This window comes from Hyperoodon ampullatus (assembly GCF_949752795.1).
Source record: "Hyperoodon ampullatus genome assembly, chromosome: 14".
Classification (NCBI taxonomy): domain Eukaryota; kingdom Metazoa; phylum Chordata; class Mammalia; order Artiodactyla; family Ziphiidae; genus Hyperoodon; species Hyperoodon ampullatus.
In genome coordinates, this window is record NC_136927.1 from 22,752,506 (window position 1) to 22,773,814 (window position 21,309).

Sequence of the window (21,309 nt, forward strand, 5' to 3'; positions counted from 1 at the left end):
GCGTCCCGGAGCCCCCTTCTCCCCGTCCCCGCGCCCCCACCACACGCCCGCCTCCTCACTGCCTGTTCCCCGTAGGGCCCGCGCTCGCAGGTGCCGCCAAGATGAAGGTGGTGGAGGAGCCCAACACGTTCGGGTGAGCGGCCTCGCGGGGAGCGGCGGCGGGGGGTTCCCGCGGCGGTCCGGGCCCGGTTCCCCCTGACTGTGCCGCTTCTCTCAGGCTCAACAACCCGTTCCTGCCCCAGACCAGTCGCCTCCAGCCCAGGAGGGATCCTTCTCCCGTGTCTGGTGAGTTCGGGGCCCTGGCCGCGGGCGTGCTGGGGGCCTGGGAGGGAGCAGGGAGCTGGCCTGGCTTCCCGACCGGTGGGCCGCGTCAGCTCTCGGGAGCCTGCTCCAGGGGGGCCAGGGAGGGAGGGAGGCCTCGGATGAGGGGCCCTGAAAGTTAGGGCCTGGAGGGTCATGTTGTCGTTTGTCAGTAGTTCTAAAATTATTTTTAAGTGCGCGCTAACATTCCAGACTGTGATTGTACCAAGTTGAGTAGTTATCCCGGATATAGTCCTTAATTTTATTCGCTAGAGGTGATTTTTGTTACAGTTCGGTGTTTGTCTTTCCAAATGTTTTTTATGCTTTTACAAGAAAAAAACGTGTAGTTTTGTGTGTGTGTTTGTGTCAATTTTTTCTGTGATGTTTGCCTTTTTTTTTTTTTTTTTTTTTTTTTTGTGGTACGCGGGCCTCTCATTGCTGTGGCCTCTCCCGTTGCGGAGCACAGGCTCCGGACGCGCAGGCTCAGCGGCCGTGGCTCACGGGCCCAGCTGCTTCGCGTGTTTGCCTTTTTTTGAGCAGGAGTACTATACAGGTGTGCTCATTTGCTGTTGCCGCTCACGGTGTTTCTTCACGGTGGATGTGGGTCTTCACTCTTTTCACTTGGTGTTTGGTATTCCATAGGATGGCTCTGCATTCTTTTGTTGTCCAGCAAAGTGTTGTTTATGGTTTTTGGTCACTAGAAACATTGCTGAGGAGAACATCCCTCCAGGGACTGTCTCCTTCTACCCTTCTGTGAGTGGTTTCCTGAGACAGGATCTAAGAAGTGGAACTGCTGGATTGTTCAATGAGTATTAAATATAACAAACAAAAATCCAAGAATTTTTTTGGCGTTGGGTCTTCGTTGCTGTGTGCGGACTTTCTCTAGTTGTGGAGATTGGGGTCTACTGTTAGTTGCGGTGTGCACACTTCTCATTGCAGTGGCTTCTCTTGTTGCGGAGCACAGGCTCTAGGAGCGCAGGCTTCAGTAGTTGTGGCACGCGGGCTCAGTAGTTGTGGCACACAGGCTTAGTTGCTCCGCGGCATGTGGGGTCTTCCCGGACAAGGGCTCGAACCCGTGTCCCCTGCATTGGCAGGCAGATTCTTAACCACTGCACCACAAGGGAAGTCCCAAGATCTTTTTTTCTTGAATACTACCACATGTCAGGGTGTGTCTGTGCTGGGGATGTAGAAATGAACAAAACATTACAGTGTCCTCGTGGAGTTGACACTCTAATGGGGTAGGTAGGCCATAAACAAAAAAGTAGATAAAATGTAGAATGCTTGATGGTGAAAAACACTCTGTAGGTATGGAAAGCAGAGAAGAGTGAGTGTTTGGGGGGGTTGTTTTGGGGATTGCCGTTTTAAATGGGTTCAGGAAAAGACTGAGAAGTGAAATTTTGTTCAGAAGTTGAAGGGGAACAGGAGTAAGGGATGTGAATATCTGGGGAAGAGGGATCTAGCAAAAGGAGTGGCCAAATAAAGGCCTTGAGCAAGGATGCCAGGGCCAGAGGCATTGGCCGCAGGGGTACGGTGAGATCAGAGATAGAGGGTACAGCTGTGAGCTTTCACGCTAAACGATTCCAGCTAAAAAGTAAAAACTGTGAAAATACTGAATAGAAAAATGGAGGAATGTGGCTGTGAACAGCAGCATACTCTCCGCCTCAGTACAAGAGTTGACATTTTGCCATGCTTGCTTTATCTTCTCGTTTTCACTTTGAAAAAAGTGAACTTTCATTTTGCTGAACCATTTGAAAGTCAGCTACAGACATCATGACGTTTTATTCCTAAATATTCACAGTATGGATCTCCCACTCCCCAAGTTAGCAGAAATTCTATAATATAATCAATTCACATCCACATTTCCCTGTTGTCTCAGGAATGCCTTCTACAGCTGTCCCAGGACCCACCCCACACGGGAATCAGTCAAGGGGTTATGTGCCGGGCCAGTTGTCTTACAGGATGTTTGACCAGATCTGTCTGGTTTGTGAGGTCATTAAGTTGTTCTGCTTTCCCCAGTGTATTCTGTAAATGGCCTGGAAGCTTGATTACAGTCAGGGTAAGCAGTTTGGGCACAAATACTTTGTAGGTAGGCATCGTGTCAGAGGGCTGCAGTCGACTGCGGCTGAGTGCTGCCAGGGTCTAGCGGTGGGAGGCAGGTTTCTCTCTCTGCCCTCAGTGTGCCGTCTGTGAGCACGCCTTTGGTGCTGAGTGGACGTGCTGCCCCTGGTGGCCTCCTGGTTCAGTCTGATGGGATAGAGGAGTGCAGAGCTCTGCTTCTCTCATGCCTTCTGCATTTATTGTTGGCTGGTGGTCTCTGGTAAAGAGGAGTGTTCCTTTCCCCCCCCTTTCTTTCTCTCTCCTTTTTGAACATCTTTACCGGCTCAGATTTAAACCCTGTTTTTACTGAGGTATAGTTGACATGTTCAGTTTGATAAAGTTTATAAATTGAGCACATGAATGTAATCACCACCCCCAAACAAGACTGAGAACATTTCCACCACCCAGAAGATTCCTACGTGTCCCTTTTAAATCCCCCCACCCATCACTTTCTGGCTCAGATTCAAACCCTATTTTTTAATTTTTTTAAATTTTATTTCTTTTTGGCTGCAGTGGGTCTTCATTGCTCTGCGTGGGCTTTCTCTAGTTGCGGCGAGCAGGGGCTACTCTTCGTTGCAGTGTGTGGGCTTCTCACTGCGGTGGCTTCTCTTGTTGCGGAGCATGGGCTCTAGGTGCACAGGCTTCAGTAGTTGTGGCTCGTGGGCTCTAGAGTGCAGGTGCAGGCTCGGTAGTTATGGCGCACAGGCTTAGTTGCTCTGCGACATGTGGGATCTTCCTGGACCAGGGATTGAACCTGTGTCCCCTGCATTGGCAGGCGGATTCTTAACCACTGCGCCACCAGGGAAGTCCTTCAAACCCTATTTTTATTGAGGTAAAATTGACATGTTCAGTTTGATAAAGTTTGTAAATTGAGCACATGCATGTAATCACCACCCCCAAGCAAGACTGAGAACATTTCCATCACCCAGAAGATTCCTATGTGTCCCTTTTAAATCCCCCACCCATCACTCTCTGGCTTCTGTTGCTTTAGAATAGTGTCATCCGTGCTTGGATTTCAGCTGAGCAAGTCAGCATACACTTCCACGTCTGGAGTCTTCCTCAGCATCATGTTTTTGGGATTCATCTCTGTTGTTGCATGTATCAGTAGCTTTTTCTTATTGCTGAACACATACAAAAACTGAAATCCGAGTACGGTTTGTAGTCTAGTTGGTTGTATTGTGCCAACGTCAATTTCCTAGTTTTGGTGATGTACCACGGTTATAAGTTTATGATTATTTCAAGGTAGAAAGCATGCACACACATACACACACATAGATGTGTTTGTGCTGGAAGAATAGATGAAATCTATGTGATTTTAAGTTTCAAATTGAAATGCAGTATTACAGGGTTTTTATTTTCCCCTTTTCTTTTTCTTACTTTTTAAAATAATTTATTTATTTTGGCTGCATTGGGTCTTCATTGCTGTGCATGGGCTTTCTCTAGTTGTGGAGAGCTACTCTTTGTTGCGGTGCGCAGGCTTCTCATTGCGGTGGCTTCTCTTATTGCGGAGCATGGGCTCTAGGCACGCGAGCTTCAATAGTTGTGGCACGCGGGCTCAACAGTTTTAGCTCACGGGCTTAGTTGCTCGGCGGCATGTGGGATCTTCCCGGAACAGGGCTTGAACCCGTGTCCCCTGCATTGGCAGGTGGATTCTTAACAACTGCGCCACCAGGGAAGCCCTCCCCTTTATTTTCTACTCCTGTCTTTTCCCTTAACACTAAAAAGCTGGGTTCTTTAGTCACATAAATATATTTACTGGCTTTTTCCTATAATTTACATAAAATAGTTTCAGATTTAAAATAGCAATATTACTACTAACCATGAAACAAGTGAGTGAGGTTTTCTTGCAGTTTATTTTGGAGTGTATCCAGCCAGAGATGGACAGCAGGGCACTGTGGTCCAACCTTCACCAGGTCATTGTTTTCTCTGTCATCAATTTGACTTGCAGTTGGATCCATATCGTTTCTGTTTGTGTTCAGTTTTAGTGCTTGCCATACATATTTTTACTTCTGTTTATTCCTTAACTTTAAAAAAAATAGTGTTACAATTTCAAGCGCATGCAAAAGTGGAGAAAGGGTATGTGAGGCACCAGGCACCCTCACCCAGCCCCGACCCTCACCCTGCCACCGCAGTTACTTTGAAACAAATTTCCCACAACTTATTTCATTTGTAAATATTTTGGTATGTGTCTCTTCAAGGGCATAGCCACAGTATCAAGCAGCAAAAATCCCCTCTGTGTTTCCGTATGTTGCTAATACTGTCATAATTTTTTAATATAAATTTATTTATTTATTTTTGGCTGTGTTGGGTCTTCGTTGCTGCGCGCAGGCTTTCTCTAGTTGCGGCGAGCGGGGGCTACTCTTCGTTGCGGTGCGCGGGCTTCTCATTGCAGTGGCTTCTCTCGTTGTGGAGCATGGGCTCTAGGCGTGCGGGCTTCAGTAGTTGCGGCATGCAGGCTCAGTATTTGTGGCTCATGGGCTCTAGAGCACAGGCTCAGTAGTTGTGGCACACGAGCTTAGTTGCTCCGCGGCATGTGGGATCTTCCCGGGCCAGGGATCGAACCCGTGTCCCCTGCATTGGCAGGCGGATCCTCAACCACTGTGCCACCTGGGAAGCCCCAGTATCATAATTTTTAATAGGTGGTTGGTTTGTCTGAGTCAGTATGGAAGCTCTGTGTGTTGTGTGTGCTTGACACACACCCACGTGTGCTTCAGTTTCCTTGAATCTGTAGATGCCCTCCATTTCCTTGCCTTGAGGAAACTGGGTCACTTGTTTCCCACATTCTGGATTTTGTTCATTGCATTCCCGTGGTGTTTAACGTTTCTTCATCTATTAGCTGGAGTACAGCTGTGTGCCTTCACCCTGGCTGGGCCTCCAATTTCGGGAGAGCAGTGGGGAGAGGCGTCCCCCCAACCTGGCCTCGGTCTCCCACCTTCAGTTCAGGGTCTGCAGAGGGGCATTTGTAGCCCCTTCTCAGGTGGAGGACCTTCCCTGCTGTTCCTGGTTGCTGAGGTTTTACCATGAATGGGTGTTGGGTTCTATCAAATGCTTTTTTAAAAACCTATCAAGAGGATGATGGGTTTTCTCATTTAGGCTGTTTACATAGTGGGTAGCATTGGTTTTTTTTTTTTTTTTTTTTTTTGCTGTACGTGGGCCTCTCACTGTTGTGGCCTCTCCCATTGCGGAGCACAGGCTCCGGACGCCAGGCTCAACGGCCATGGCTCACGGGCCCAACCGCTCCGCGGCATGTGGGATCTTCCCAGACCGGGGCATGAACCCGTGTCCCCTGCATCGGCAGGCGGACTCTCAACCACTGCGCCACCAGGGAAGCCCAGCATTGGTTTTTGAATGTTGAGCCAACACTGTGTTCTTGGAGTAAGCTCCACTTGGGCACAGTGAATACATATGTTTTATATATTGCTGGATTTAAATTGCTAATTATTTCTGACTTTTTAAATTTCTAGAGTTTCTGTTCTTTTTCTAATTTCTATTTATCTGCTGAGGTTCACTATCTCTTTATTACCATGTTTTACTTTACACCCTGGAACATAGTTGCAATAGCTGCTTTAAAATCCTCTTCTACTTCCAACATCATCTGTGTTTGTTGGGGTCAGTCTTCTATGTTTGTTCTCTTGGGGGTGGGTCGCATTTGCCTGCTTTGTTGTATGTCTGATACTTTTGGATACACCCTTGCCCCGACTCTCCCCTTGGGAGAATGTGGTGGGCTGAGGCAGCTGGCTGGGCGGAGCTCACCCAGGACCAACCTCCCTGCCGGTGGTTCATGCATGCAGGGCTCAGCCAGAGAGCTGGGCAGGTTTCCCTCCCTCCACCCCCGCCGTCCTTTTTGATACCACCCCACGCTTTCCAGCTGCTGGGTCGGCTCCCTCTGTCCCAGATCCTATGGCCAGAGACTGGGGCGGGTTATGCCATTGCCTGCCCCAGGCGGGAACCCACAGGAATCAGTGCCCTCTTCTTCCAAGCTGCCCCCCCCCACCACCGCCGCTCAGTCCCCTCCACAGCCTCAGGCCTTCAGACGTTCTCTACAGTGGGATCTGTAGGAGACTTGGTCCCATGTTAGTGGCTGTGGCTTCTGATACCTGGTATCATCACATGGTCATTTGCTCTATTCTACAGCACATATATAATGGCCTGAAAACTAATATGGCATTACTGCTATTAACTCATTAACAGTACTTGTTCTTAAGTCACTGAGAGTTATTCTTCTTCCGGTGAAGTGACGTTACTAACTGTGTATAGTTCGGTTCATTTGCTTTGATTTCAGCTGTAGGGGCTTTAATGTCATCCTTTCATTTTACCTTTGAGCACATTAGCATGCCTACGTGGTTCACATGTAAACCTTAGGACAAATACGCCCCGAGCTCTCCTTCCTGCCTTGTGCTCCCTGTCCAGGGCCATTTGCTGTTTGTTTGTTTGTTTGTTTTAAGGTATAATTGACATACTAGTTTCAGGTATACAACATAATGATCCACTATTTGTGTATTTTGCAAAATGATGGGAATAAGTCTAGTTATTCTCTGACACCACACATAGTTACCAAAAACTTTTTTTCTTCTTGTGATGAAGATGTTTAAGATTTTTTAAAAAGTTTTTTTTTATACAGCAGGTTTTTATTACTTATCTATTTTATACATATTAGTGTATACATGTCAATCCCAATCTCCCACTTCATCCCACCACCACCGCCCACACCCCACCCCCACTTCCCCCCCTTGGTGTCCATATGTTCTCTACATCTGTGTCTCTTTTTTAAAAAAATTTATTTATTTTCGGCTGTGTTGGGTCTTCATTGCTGTGTATGGGCCCTCTCCAGCTGCGGCGAGCAGGGGCCACTCCTCATTGCGTTGCGTTGCATGGGCCCCTCATTGCGGTGGCCTCTCCCGTTGCAGAGCTCTAGACACGCAGGCTTCAGTAGCTGTGGCTCACGGGCTCCAGAACGCAGGCTCAGCAGTCATGGTGCATGGGCCTAGTTGCTCCATGGCATGTGGGATCCTCCCAGACCAGGGATCGAACCTGTGTCCCCTGCATTGGCAGGCAGATTCCTATCCACTGCACCACCAGGGAAGCCGTGTGTCTCTATTTTTGCCTTGCAAACCAGTTCATCTGTAACCATTTTTCTAGATTCCACATATATGCGTTAATATACGATATTTGGTTTTTTTGACTTATTTCACCCTATGACCGTCTCTAGGTCCATCCACGTCTCTACAAATGACCCAATTTCGTTCCTTTTTATGGCTGAGTAATGTTCCATTGTATGTATGTACCACATCTTCTTTATCCATTCGTCTGTCGATGGAACATTTAGGTTGCTTCCATGAACTGGCTATTGTAAACAGTGCTGCAGTGAACACTGGGGTGCATGTGTCTTTTTGAATTATGGTTTTCTCTGGGTATATGCCCAGTAGTAAGATTGCTGGGTCATATGGTAATTCTATTTTTAGTTTTTTAAGGAACCTCCATACTGTTCTCCATAGTGGCTGTATCAGTTTACATTCCCAGCAACGGTGCAGGAGGGTTCCCTTTTCTCCACACCCTCTCCAGCACTTGTAGATTTTCTGATGATGCCCATTCTAACCGGTGGGAGGTGATACCTCATTGTAGTTTTGATTTGCAGTTCTCTAATAATTAGTGATGTTGAGCAGCTTTTCATGTGCTTCTTGGCCATCTGTATATCTTCTTTGGACAGGACGTTTAAGATTTACTTTCTTAAGATGTGGTACATATATACAATGGAATACTACTCAGCTATAAAAAAAAGAACGAAATAATGCCATTTGTAGCAACGTGGATGCAACTAGAGATTGTCATACTAAGTGAAGTTAAGCCAGAAAGAGAAAGACAAATACCATATGATATCACTTATATGTGGAATCTAAATATGACACAAATGAATATATCCACACAACAGAAACAGACTCAGACATAGAGAACAGAGTTGTGGTTGCTAAGGGGGGGGGGTGTTGGGGGAGAAATGGAGTGGGAGTTTGGGGTTAGCAGATGTAAGCTTTTATATACAGAATGGATAAACAACAAGGTCCTACTGTGTAGCACAGAGAACTATGTTCAATATCCTATGATAAAGCATAATGGAAAAGAATGTATATATATGTATAACTGAATCACTTTTCTGTACAGCAGAAATTTAGCACAACATTGTAAATCGACTATACTTCAATTTAAAAAAAAGATTTCCTTTCTTAGCAACTTTCAGATATGCAATTCAATATTATTAACTGTAGTCACTGTGCTGTACATTATATCCTCAGGACTTATTTATTACTGGAAGTTTATATCTTTTGACCATTTTCACTCACTTTGTGTCTCCCCCAATCCCCTGCTTCTGGCAAACACTGATCTGTTCTTTGTATCTATAAGCTTGGTGTTTTGTTTTCCACATAAGTGAGATCATAATGTATTTGTCTTTCTCTGACATATTTCACTTAGGATAATGCCCTAAAGGTCCATCCGTGTTGCAGATGGCAATTTCTTGTTTTATGGCTGAATAATACTCTGTTGTATATGTGTACCCCTTCTTTATCCATCAGTGGACACTTAGGTAGTTTCCATATCTTGACTATTGTAAATAATGCTGCTGTGAACAGCGGGGTGGAGGTATCTTTCCGAGTTAGTGATTTTGTTTTCTTTGGATAAATACCCAGAAGTGGAACTGCTGGATTATATGGTAGTTCTATATTTAATTTTGGTGGGAACCTCCATCCTGTTTTCCATAGTGGCCGCACCAATTTTCATTCCTACCAACAGTGTGCAAGTTTTCCTTTTCTCCACATCCTCGCCGACACTTATTTGTCTTCTTTATAGTGGCTGTTCCGACAGGTGTGAGGTGATATCTCATTGTGGTTTTGATTTGCATTTCCCTGATGGTTAATGATGTTGAGCATCTTTTCATGTGCCTGTTGGCCATCTCTTTGTCTTCTTTGGAAAAATGTCTATTTAGACCCTCTGCCCATTTTTTAATTGGATTGTTTGTTTTTTTGCTATTGAATTGTGTGAGTTCTTTATACATTTTGGATATTAGCCCCTTATGTATATGATTTGCTAGATGTTTTATCCCAGTCAGTAGGCTGCCTTTCATTTTGTTGATGGTTTCCTTGGCTGTGCAGACCTTTGTAGTTAGATATTGTCCCATTTGTTTATTTTTGCTTTTGTTTGTGGAGTCAGATTTTGAAAATCATCACTGAGACCGATGTCAAAGAGCTTACCACCTATGTTTTCTTCTAGGAGTTTCATAGTTTCTGGTCTTACATTCAACTTAAATTTTTGTGTATGGTGTAAGATAGCGGTCCAGTTTAACCACCGTTTATTGAAGAGACTATCCTTTCCTCATTGTATATCCTTGGCTCCTTTGTTGTAAATTAATTGACTGTATATGTGTGGCTTTATTTCTGGACCCCCTGTTTTTATGCCAGTGCCGTACTGCCTTGATTCTTTGTATGTATGTATGTATGTATTTATCTGGTTGCATTGGGTCTTCATTGCTGCACGTGGGCTTTCTCTAGTTGCAGCGAGCGGGGGCTACTCTTTGTTGCGGTGCGCGGGCTTCTCATGGCAGTGGCTTCTCTTGTTGCGGAGCACGGGCTCTAGGCATGCAGGCTCAGTAGTTGTGGTGCATGGGCTTAGTTGCTCCGAGGCATGTGGGATCTTCCCAGACCAGGGATCGAACCTGCGGCCCCTGCATTGGCAGGTGGATCCTTAACTACTGTACCACCAGGGAAGTCCCATACTGCCTTGATTCTGTTTGTTGTTATTTTATGTTTAGTCTTCTGGTGTTTCTTTTTGCTAGTATAAGAAAATATGAATTGCCCTCTTTTTACTGTGGTAAAATATACATAAAATTTACCATTTTAACCCTTATTAGATGTTCAGTTAAGAGGCATTAAGCACATCCATATTGTTGGGCAAACATCACCTCTATCATCCTCAGAACTTTTTCATCTTCCCAAACTGAACCTCTGTCCCCATTAAACAACTCCTCACTCCTCCCAGCCTCTGGCCCCCGACATTCTACTTTCTGTCTCTATGAATTTAATGACTCTAGATCCCTGCTGTGGTCACTGTGTGTACACAGGTTGAAATCGTAACTGAAAAAGATGATGGTGTTAGGAGTTGAGGTCTTTGGAAGATGCTTAAGTCATGAGGGTGGAGCCCTCAAGAATGGGATTGATGCCCTTATAATATAAAGAGGCTCCAGAGATCCCTAGTCCCTTCTACCATGTGAAGACACAGTGAGAAGGCACCCTCTGTTAACTAGAACTCGACTGTGCTGGTGCCCTGATCTTGGGCTTCAAGCCCCCGCAGAACTGTGAAAAATAAATTTCTGTAGTTGTAAAATTACCCAGTGGTATTTTGTTATAGCAGCTCAAATGAACTAAGTACCTCATGTAAGTGGAATCATATAATTCTTGTCCTTTTGTGACTGGCGTGTTTCATTTAGCACAATATCTTGAAGGTTCATTTATATGGCAGGATTTCCTTCCTTTTTAAGGCTGAATAATATTCCATTGCACATATATACCACATTCTGCTTATTCATCTGTCAGTGTACACTTGGGTTGTTTTTACTTTTTGGTTACTGTGAATAATGCTGATCTGAACATGGGTGTGCAGCATCTGAGTTCCTGCTTTCAGTTCACATACCCAAGAGTCGATTTGCTGTATCATATAAATCTATGCTTAAGCTTTATGAGGAACCACCAAACTGTTTTCAACAGCACTGCACCGTTTTACATTCCCGCCAGCAGTGCACAAAGGTTTCAGTTTCTCCACATCCTAACCAACATTTATTCTTTTCTGTGTTGTCGTTGTTGTTGTTGTTGTTGTTGTTGGATAGTAGCCATCCTAATGGATGTGTGAGGTAGTATCTCATGGTGGATTTTATTTGTATTTACTTATTTTTCACTTCTTCAGAAAAATGTCTAGTAATCCTTGGTCCATTTTTTTAATTGGGTTGTTTGGGGCATTGCTGTCGTTAATAGGAGTTCTTTATATGTTCTGGATATTACCCGTGTTAGAAATGTGATTTGCAAATACTTTCTCACTTTCTGTAGGTTGTCTTTCAACACTTTCTTGCAAACTTTTAAATTCTGAAGCCCCATTTATCTAGTTTTCCTTTTGGTGCCTTTGCCTTTGATGTCGTATCCAAGAAATCATTTCCAAAGCACAAAGCCAATGTCAAAGATTTCCCCTTAGGTTTTGTAGTTTCAGCCTCTGATCCATTTTAAGTTAATTTCTGTACATGGTGTGAGGTAAGGGTCCACTTTCATTCCTGTGCATATGAACATCCAGCTTCCCGACTCCATTTGTTGAAAAGTCTGTCCTTTCCCCCACTGAATGGTCTCAGCACCCTGACAGATCCTTTGAGCATATATTCAAGGGTTTGTTTCTGGGCTCTCTGTTCTGTTTCATTGGTCTACATGTCTGTCTTTATACTGATACTGCACTGGTTTAATTACTGTAGCTTTGAAGTAAGCTTTGTGGGGTTTTTTGGGGTTTTGTTTTTTTTTTTTGATGGTGTTGCGCATCTTGTGGGATCTTAGTTCCTCAACCAGGGATCAAACCTGGACCCCTGGCAGAGGGAGCACCAAGTCCTAACCACTAGACCACCAGGGAATTCCCCTTGAAGTAAGCTTTGAAATCACTAATTGTGAGTCCTTCACCTTTTCAATATAGTTTTGACTATTTGGGGTCCTTTGGGAATCCATCTTTGTTGCTGCGTGTGGGATCTTCATTGTGGCATGTGGGATCTAGTTCCCTGACCAGGGATCAAACCCGGGCCCCCTGCCTTGGGAGCACAGAGTCTTAACCACTGGACCACCAGGGAAATCCCTGGAATTGTTTCATTGAATTTCCTTTTTGGGCTGTCTGTTGGGTTGTTGTATAGAAACAACTGGTTTTTAGTGTCACTTCTGTATCCTACAACTTTGCTGAATTTAGTAGCTCTAATATATTTCTGTGGACTCTTAGGGTTTTTTATATATATGATCATGTCATCTGCAAACACTGCATTGTAATTTTATTCCTTCCTGATCAGGATGCCTTTCCTTTTTTTTGCCTAATTGCTCTGGCTAGAACCTCCAGTACAATGTCAAATAGTGAATAGTGCTGAGAGCTTCCTTGTGTTCTTCCCACTTTTGGGAGGAAAGCTTTTTCAGTCTTTCACCGTTCAGTAAGATATTCGCTGTGGGTTTTGCATATATGGCCTTTATTGCGTTGGGGAAGTTTCCTCCTAATCCTCCTTTGTTGAGTGTTTTCATCATGAAAGAGTGTTGAATTTTGATAGGTGCTTTTTTCTGCAACTATTTAGATGATAATTTCCCCCCCGCTTTATTCTGTTAATGGGGTGTATTACATTTTAAAAAATTGTTTTTTAAAAAAATTTTGAACCATGCTTACATTCCAGGAACAAACCCCACTTTTTCACACTGTAGAATCCTTTTAATGTGCTGCTGATTTCAGTTTGCCAGTATTTTGTTCAGGATTTTTGCACTGACATTCACAAGGGATGTTGACGTCTGTAGTTTTCCTTTCTTGTCAGGTATCTTTTTGGCTTTGATATCAGGGGAATGCTGGCCTCATAGAATTGAGTCAGGAGGTGTTCCCCCTTCTTCAGTTTTCATAGTATTTTCTTGTAATCCTTTTTATTTTTGTAAAATTGGTAGTAATGTCCCTCCTTTTGTTTATGATTTTAGTAATTTGAATCTTTTGGGCCGTGTTGGGTCTTTGTTGCTGCACACGGGCTTTCTCTAGTTGTGGCAAGTGGGGCTACTCTTCGTGTGGGCTTCTCATTGCAGTGGCTTCTCTTGTCGCAGAGCATGGGCTCTAGGCGCACAGGCTTGCTTCAGTAGTTGTGGCTCACGGGCTCTAGAGCACAGGCTTAGTAGTTGTGGCGCACGGGCTTAGGTGCTCCGCAGCATGTGGGATCTTCCCGGACCAGGGCTTGAACCAGTGTCTCTTGCATTGGGAGGTGGATTTTTAACCACTGCCTCACCAGGGAAGCCCATCTTCTTTTTTGTTACAGTAAATCTAGTTTAAAGGTTTGTCGATTTTGTTGATCTTTTCAAGGAACCAACTTCTGGTTTTACTGATTTTTCTTTGTTTTATTTATCTCTGCTCTAATCTTTATTTTCTTCCTTTTGCTTGCTAGTTTTTTTGTTGTTGTTATTTTTTTTGCTGTGCTATGCAGCATGTGGGGTCTTAGTTCCCCAACCAGGGACTGAACCCACACCCCCTGCATTGGAAGTGTGGAGTCTTAACCACTGGACCGCCAGGAAAGTCCAGCTTGCTAGCTTTCTTTCTCTAGTTTCTTAAAGTGTAAAAGTTAGGTTATTGATTTGAGATCTTGTTTTTAGTATGTTTACAGCTGTTAATTTCCCTCTTAGCATTGCTTTCACTGTATCTGATAATTTTTGGTACCTTGTGTTTAGAAAATATTTTGAAACAAAAACAAGTTTCCCTTGTGAATTCTTTGAGCCATTGGTTCTTTAAGATTGTGTTAATTTCCATATGTTTGTGGATTTCCCACATTGCTTTTGCTATTGATTTCTGATTTCCATTGTGTTCAGAAAAGAAACTATGATTTCAGCCTTTTTAAGTTTATTAAGTGGCCTAACATATGGTGTGTCCTGGAGAATGTTCCACGTACACTTAAAAAATGTAATTTCTGATGTTGTTGGGTGGGATATTCTGTATATGTCGATTAGGTCTGGTGGTTTTAGTGTTGTTCAGGTCCTCTGTGTCCTTAGAAGCGGGGTGTTGAATGTCCAAGGATTGTAGAACTGCCTGTTTCTCCCTTCAGTTGTCAATGCTTGCTTTGTTTTCAAGCTCTGGTGTTTGGTGCCCATATGTTTGTAATTGTTATAATCTTGGTGAATGGACCTTTCTATCAATGAATAATGTCTTCCTTTATCTCCTTTAACAGTGTTTGACTGATAGTCTTTTTTTTTTGGCTGCATCGTTTCTGTCAGGTCACAGTTGTGGCAGGGATCTTCATTTCAGCATGTGGGATCTTTTGCAGCGAGTGGGCTCTTCGATGCAGCGCAGGCCTCTCTCTAGTTGTGGCACGCAGGCTCAGTAGTTGTGGCATGCAGGCTTAGTTGCCCTGAGGCATGTGGGATCTTAGTTCCCTGACCAGGGATCGAACCCGCATCCCCTGCATTGGAAGGCGGATTCCTAACCACTGGACCAGCAGGGAAGTCCCTGATAGTCTATTTTGTCTGATATTAGTGTGGCCATCCCTGCTCTCTCATTATTTGCATATCTTTTTCCATCCTTTCACTTTCAGCCTGCTTGTGTCTTTGATCTTAAATGTGTCTCTTACAAACAGTATATATGGTTGGATCACAATTTTTTACCCATTTGGCCAATCTGTGCCTTTTGAATGGGAGCGTTTAATCTGTTTACATTTAAAGTAGTCATTGATAAGGAAGGATTTAGAGGAAACAAAACAGCAAAATTTGTCTTACAGTTTTCTTGTCTCTCATTCCCTCCATTCCTTTTTGTTGACTTACTTCTAAGTGACATGTTTTGACGTCCTTTTAACTTTTGTGTGTTAGTCTGTGTAGCTGTTTCCTCTACAGTTGCCAGGGGATTACATACGATCATAAAGCTGTTAAGTCTAATTTGTACATGATTGAAATTGGTTTAAATTCAAAGACTTCTGTACAGCTCTGTCCCTCCCCCAGCTTTGTTATTGATTTCAGTAATTACCTCTTTAAATGTAGATTTGTAATTATTTTTATGCATCTTTTTAAACCCTGTAGATTTGCAGATCAGAATCACATACTGCTTTGGGTTTGCCAGTGTATTTGCCTTTACTGGAAGGACTCTCTCCAGGGCAGGCCTCGTGGTAACGAAATCCCTCAGCTTTTGTTTATCTGGGAGTGTCTTGATTTTGCCCTCATTTTTGGAGGATAGTTTCCTGGCTGTAGACTCCTCAGTCGACAGTTTTTTCTTCCATCCCACAGCTTTCTGGCCTCTGAAGTGTGGCAGAGAAATGGGCAGATAATCTTATTAAGGATCCCTTGATGTGATGAGTCACTTCTTGCTGCTTTGGACTTGGTTTTTGACAGTTTTCTTCTGTGTCTTGGTGTGGGTCTTTCTGAGTTTATTGTACTTGGAGTTCAGTGAGCTGCTTGGATGTGTAGATTCATGTGTTTTGTCAAGTTGGGAGAGTCATTTCCTCAGATACTCTCTCTGCCCCTCTCTTCCTTCAGGGACTCCCCCTGTGTCTTGCCATCTCTTCACTGGTTCTTTTCTCTGCTCAAAATCTGTTAACCCCTTTTGTGGATTTATTTCAGTTGTATTTTTCAGCTCCAGATTTTTTTGGTTCCTTTCGATACTGTTCGTCTCTCTGCCTACATGTCATTTGCCTGATAGACTTTAGTTCTTTGTGTTTCCCTCCAGGTCCTTAAGCATATTTCAGACATTTGTTTAACTGAAGTCTTCTATCAGTCCAGTGCCTGGGCTTTTCCCAGGTGGTTCTGTTGGGTTTTCCTTTGAAGAGGCTGCAGTTCCTTTGCAGCCTGGCCCCGTGCTGGGGCGGCCTTCATCACCAGGCTGGGTGCGTTCGGAGTCTAGGAGCAACAATGTGCAGGCTGCTCCTGGTTGTCTTTGGTTCTCCAAGAGTCTCACCCCAGCTCCTCCTCAGGTCCTGGATGGCCTGTTGTGTGTGTCCAACCATAACCCCTTGCCCCCCGGCAGCCTTCATGAGCAGCTCCCTTTCCTGCCTGGTGATCTGAGTTGGGCAAAACAGAGACCAGTACTCCCGGCAGCCCCCAGCTAGGCTGGGATGTTGCAGATGAGGTCAGCCTGCTCCTCACGACCACGCTGGGGTGATGGCTTTGCTGCGTGGTGCTCACTTGATTGCTGTAGACCTGATTTCCAGAACTGGGTTAGCTTAGCTGGTTTCTAGTGGTTCACTTGATGCTTTCACAGGGATATGAGCTTGGAGCTTCCTAGTCTGGTACTTTGCTGATGTTGCTCCAACTGTTTTGCTCCAGTTTTAAAGTTTAAACTACTGGATCTTTTCCTAAATGGCCCTGGTTCTGTGGGTTTCTGCACGCCTGCTCTTTGCACCACGCTCAGCGGGCCGTGCTCTCCCCTTCCAGGGCCCGTGCATCTCTCCAGACTTTCTGGCAAGTGCTTCAGCCTGGTGGAGTCCACGTGAGTGAGGGCAGGGGCAGGCGTGGCCAGGGCCTGGGACCCCCGCTGACAGCGCTGTGCCCCCAGGTACAAGTACGAGCTCTGCCCGTTCCACAACGTGACGCAGCACGAGCAGACCTTCCGCTGGAATGCCTACAGTGGGATCCTCGGGTGAGCGGCGCTGGGGGCGGCTGCGGCTCCACCTGTCCATTGTCCGCCCCCCCCCCCCAGCCTCACCCACTCTGCTCCTCCCCAGCATCTGGCACGAGTGGGAAATCGCCAATAACACCTTCAGGGGCATGTGGATGAGGGACGGTGACTCCTGCCACTCCCGGAGCCGGCAGAGCAAGGTGGGCTGGGTGGGAGGGTGGGATTGGGGCCCGCTCCCCCCACCCGCTCACCAAGGTTTCCCACCAGGTGGAGCTCACCTGTGGCAAAACCAACCGGTTGGCCCACGTGTCTGAGCCAAGCACCTGTGTCTACGCACTGACGTTCGAGACGCCCCTCGTCTGCCACCCCCACTCCTTGTTAGGTGGGCGCTGGGGCCGGCAGGGGGCACTGGGGGGCGTGGGGGCCAGAGGGGCCCTGCTCAGTCTGGTTTCTGTTGGATTCTCAGTGTACCCGGCCCTGCCCATGGCCCTGCAGCAGAGGTGGGACCGGGTGGAACAGGACCTGGCGGATGAGCTGATCACATCCCAGGTGAGCAACAGGGCGGGCGCCGCCTGGGCAGGGAGCAGTGCAGCTACAGCAGTGCTCCCTCCTCGTCCCCCACCTGCAGGGCTATGAGAAGTTGCTCAGGGCGATTTTTGAGGATGCTGGTTACTTAAAGACCCCAGAACAAAGTGAATCAGTGCAGCAGGAAGGAGGTGCCAAAGGCCTGGTGTTTCAGACGCTGGAGAGCTGTAACAAGGTACAGACGGCGCTCCCAGGCCCGGGACCAGCCTCCCACCAAGGGCCTGAGTGCTCCATTTCACCTCTTGTTCTAGGCACATAAAGCCCTGTCAAAGGAGATCAAAAGACTTAAAAGCATACTGACCCAGCACGGCCTCCCCTACGTGAAGCCTGCAGGTCAGTTGTGCCCAGGGGTTGGGGCTGAGCCCACCTTGGGACCTGCCGCCCTGCAGATCAGGTCCTGACCTCCTGCCACCTGGTGTTTTGGCAGAAACTTCCAGCTCTGAACACTTGGGTCCCAGGACACCCACGGACAAGACAGCAGAGCTGCTACGAGGCGACCCTGGACTGCGTTGAGAACACCTTGTGATCTGGGGCAGGGCGACAGGTCTCAGCCAGAGGACACCTTCCTGTTCCTTCTGTGCCAGCAGGTTGTGCGCAAAGATGCAGACAAAATAAAGATTCAAAGTTTTAATTAATTTCCCTACTGATAAAAATAATTCCATGAATTCTGTAAACCATTGCATAAATGCTATAGTGTAAAAAAATTTGAACAAGTGTTAACTTTAAACAATTCACTACAAGTAAATGATTATGCATTATAAATACTACCTTCTGGGTTAAGAAAATTCCATTCCAATAACATTCTCCTCTAAATACTCAAAACAGACATACAGATTGGGGCTTCCATAAATTAATCCACATGAAGCATCCACACTGAGTCGTGGTCTTCTGCTGACCACAGTTACACAAATGGTGTGACAATGTAACATCACCGCTAATACTGAACACTCAGGAGCTGACAGATTCGGCAACAAAAACGGCCTCGCCGAGCACCACGCAGCTTCAGCTGCTACACCCAGCGCCCCCCTTCATCACCCGAGTGCGGGGCGGTGACACCCTGAGACGCTGAGCCTAGCTGAGCCCAGCATGGGTGGCCCCTCAGAAAACCAGGGCCACCGCAGCCAGGCAGCAGAGGTGGGAGGGCCCCGAGGTAGCCCCGGGAGCTCCACTCTGGGTGGTTCTTTGGTCTTCCCACCGCACACCTGTCCTCAGAGCCAGCGAGTGCCTGGGAGGGGGCACCTCCACCCCACCCCCCCAAACCCCACAGAAAGAACTGACCGGAATAGCTTATAAATACACCTAAAGCTTAATTGTTCTTGCTTATAATTTGAAAATATCTAGGCTAGATGTCAATAACAAACATTGTCCTGTTTTCCCCCCAGAAGACCAAAGGCCTGAAATGGGAAACAAGTGCATAAATATTAATAAAATAAAGAATTTTAAACAGTGATAACAGTAGCACAAAATATGCGTAATTTCTAAGAGCTAATAAATCATTATCAGTATAATTAGAAACAAAGTAGATTCACTACAACCAAGTCATATAGTTACCTTTAGCAGCGGGCGAGCTGCACGATGCCATGGACCCACCTTAAAAAATGACAGCTTTCCTATCAGTTTGTCTTATGTTAAAAAAAAAAAGGTCTTAAACTTCCACTATAGTAAATACATTCTAATTTGGTCACTGATAAAAATTTTTACCTAGTCACCTTGCACTTAAAAAATGCTATATAAAGTCTTTGGCACAGCCCCAAGCAGGGGGCATCCCGTCCCTTCCGGGCCAGGGCCCAGCCCCTGCTCCGCACCTGGCGGCAGACTCTGGGAGATTCTCATGCCAATCTGGATCTGCCACGAGCAAAGTCTGGGTCAACTACAGACAGGTTTTACTTCCTCCCAGATTCCTAGGGAAAGTGACCCAATGCAGACAGAAAAGACTGAAGCCGGCACTAAAATCTGACCCGTTCCCAGCAGCCTTTCTGCCACCCTGCCCCCGCACGGCGGCCGGGTCCTCCCCAACCCCATGGTCCCTCGAACATAACACCTGCACAGACAGATCTGGTGCAGTGTCGCCCTGGAGGCTGGCTAGGGTCTCCCACATGGGTGGAGAGAGGCTCCAGCCAGGACGCCCGCCAGCAAGCTCTGGGAAGGGGGAGCACCACACAGCTCTGCACAGTCAGTGTGACGCCCGCCCCGTCGGGTCCCCCACCCCACTGCCCTGCTCACTGTCACCACGCTGACCAAGTCCAGGGGAGAAAGGACAGCACGCAGCTCCTTGGCTTTCCTAGGCGCAGGCACTTGAGCGGGAGGCCGCAGGCGTGGGGCGCTGTCACTGACGCTCCAGTTAATGTGCACGTGTTCAGGAAATGAGTTCCCTTCATAAAATTAAAAACATCTACATGTATATGTGTCTCTCAATAATCACTCTGCTATAAATACTATTAGTTTGCACTTAATTTGGAAACAGTAAAAATCCTAGGCATTTCTCACTACTAGATAAATGCTCACTTCGTAAGTACTAATTTCAGATATGAAACCTAATGTGTTTACCGTACTATGGATTAACAATAGACCGATAGGAAATACTCTGTTCACAGTACACGTATAAAGCTTCATATTATCGCATATTAAAAACATGAACCTCAAAGCAGCTTATAGCAACTCGGAACGTCTGCCTAAACTCTTCCGTCTACAAAGTGCTTCTCGGGATGTGAACTCCCAGGATCCGGTCACAGTGGCGTCAGGACCACAAACCCCGCAGAGTCACCCTGCCCGCTGAGCCCCACAGGGCCTTCAGGGTCTGTGAGGAGAGTACGAGACCATGGGTGGTCTGTTTGGGGCTGGGGTCCCGACGTCGGTGGCACCAGGAGGCGGGCGACCAGGCGGCCGTCACCAGGGCAGGGGCTGGCCCGCGCAGTAGGGGCACTCGGGTGCGCTGGCCGCGCACGGCTCGCAGAGCACACGATGCTGGCAGGGCCGCAGGACAGCGCTGTGGGCCCGCTCCCCACACACTCCGCACTGCTTCGCTTGCAGCTGGAAGATCACCTGCGGGGGAGATGCAGTCAGGGGGTACCCCGCCCCAACCCAGGCCGGGCCCAGGGTCAGGGTGGGGTGGACCCCCCTGCTGGGGGCCACCCAGGAACGAAAAGATGGGATGGTAGAGGCTTCACCACGAGACCCTTGGGTGGGGACGGGCTCCCAGGGCCAGAGCCACCATGTGGTGTGGGAAGGGTAGCCAGGCAGGCGGCTACACGGAGGGGCCGGGTCAGGATGGACCCCGACTTGGGACCCAGCCTCCGGCCGACAGCAGCCAAAACCTGGATGATGGCGCCCTGGAGACGGATGAGAGGTGTGCATCCCAACGGCCTGGGCCGTGAGCCGGGGAGGGGACGGTGTGTGAGAGGCAGGGCTGTGGAGCCTTCCCAATGCCCCAGGTTCTAACAAAATGCCCGGGTGTGGAAGCATTTTCCCACTAAGCTGAGGGCAGCGGCTTTCACACTACACCAGGCAAGGGGGTGACCAGAGACCCTGGAGAGTGACCCAGGGAGGTGCCCCAGACAACACCAGAGCTCCAGCCGCGTGAGGTGACGTGGCCCCTGTCCACGAGGGCATGGCCTCCAAGAGGAGGCGAGGTGGGAGTGGACGGAAGCTGCTCAGCCGGCTCCCCACCACCTCCATGCACCCCCTCCAGTGCCCTGAAAACGAGACCCGGACTCACCCCATCCACTGCTTCCAAATCGAGGCGCAGCTGACTCTGCAGCGAATGCAGCTTCGGCAGGGGGATGGCGCCGATGTCACCACAGCCACGCAGCCCGGGGAGCACGGAGGCCAAGCCCCGGCCCTCCAGCTCTTCCTGCAGCCGTCGGAACTGGGCCTCCACCTCCTCCTTCTTCTGCAGCGCCAGCTGCCGGGCGCTGTCGGCCGCGAGCGCCCGCTCCTTGGCCTCCTTGGCCTCCCGCTGCCACGCATCACAGGCCTGAAACCCAGGGGCTGCAGTGACGG

The 21,309-nt window shown here is 47.2% G+C and overlaps 2 protein-coding genes across 2 annotated transcripts in view; one reads left to right on the forward strand and one right to left on the reverse strand.

Annotated features, from left to right (window-relative positions):
• The first annotated feature begins 81 nt into the window (after positions 1-81).
• Positions 82-17,945, forward strand: GNPTG (N-acetylglucosamine-1-phosphate transferase subunit gamma). The gene is made up of 10 exons (XM_079719151.1): positions 82-133; positions 218-285; positions 16,542-16,596; positions 16,663-16,746; positions 16,832-16,925; positions 16,993-17,107; positions 17,192-17,274; positions 17,354-17,485; positions 17,562-17,643; positions 17,738-17,945. Exons 1-10 carry the CDS (start codon positions 102-104, stop codon positions 17,821-17,823), a joined length of 831 nt encoding a protein of 276 aa, XP_079575277.1. The 5' UTR covers positions 82-101; the 3' UTR covers positions 17,824-17,945.
• A 2,174-nt stretch (positions 17,946-20,119) lies between these two features.
• The window catches only part of UNKL (unk like zinc finger), a gene marked incomplete at its 5' end in the record, with an annotated part of 42,611 nt that continues 41,421 nt past the window's right edge, over positions 20,120-21,309 (reverse strand). The window contains 2 exons of the mRNA XM_079719359.1: positions 20,120-20,352; positions 21,026-21,283. Coding sequence (XP_079575485.1) covers positions 20,197-20,352; positions 21,026-21,283 — 414 coding nt within the window. The 3' untranslated portion in view covers positions 20,120-20,196. The remainder of the gene's footprint in view (positions 20,353-21,025; positions 21,284-21,309) is intronic.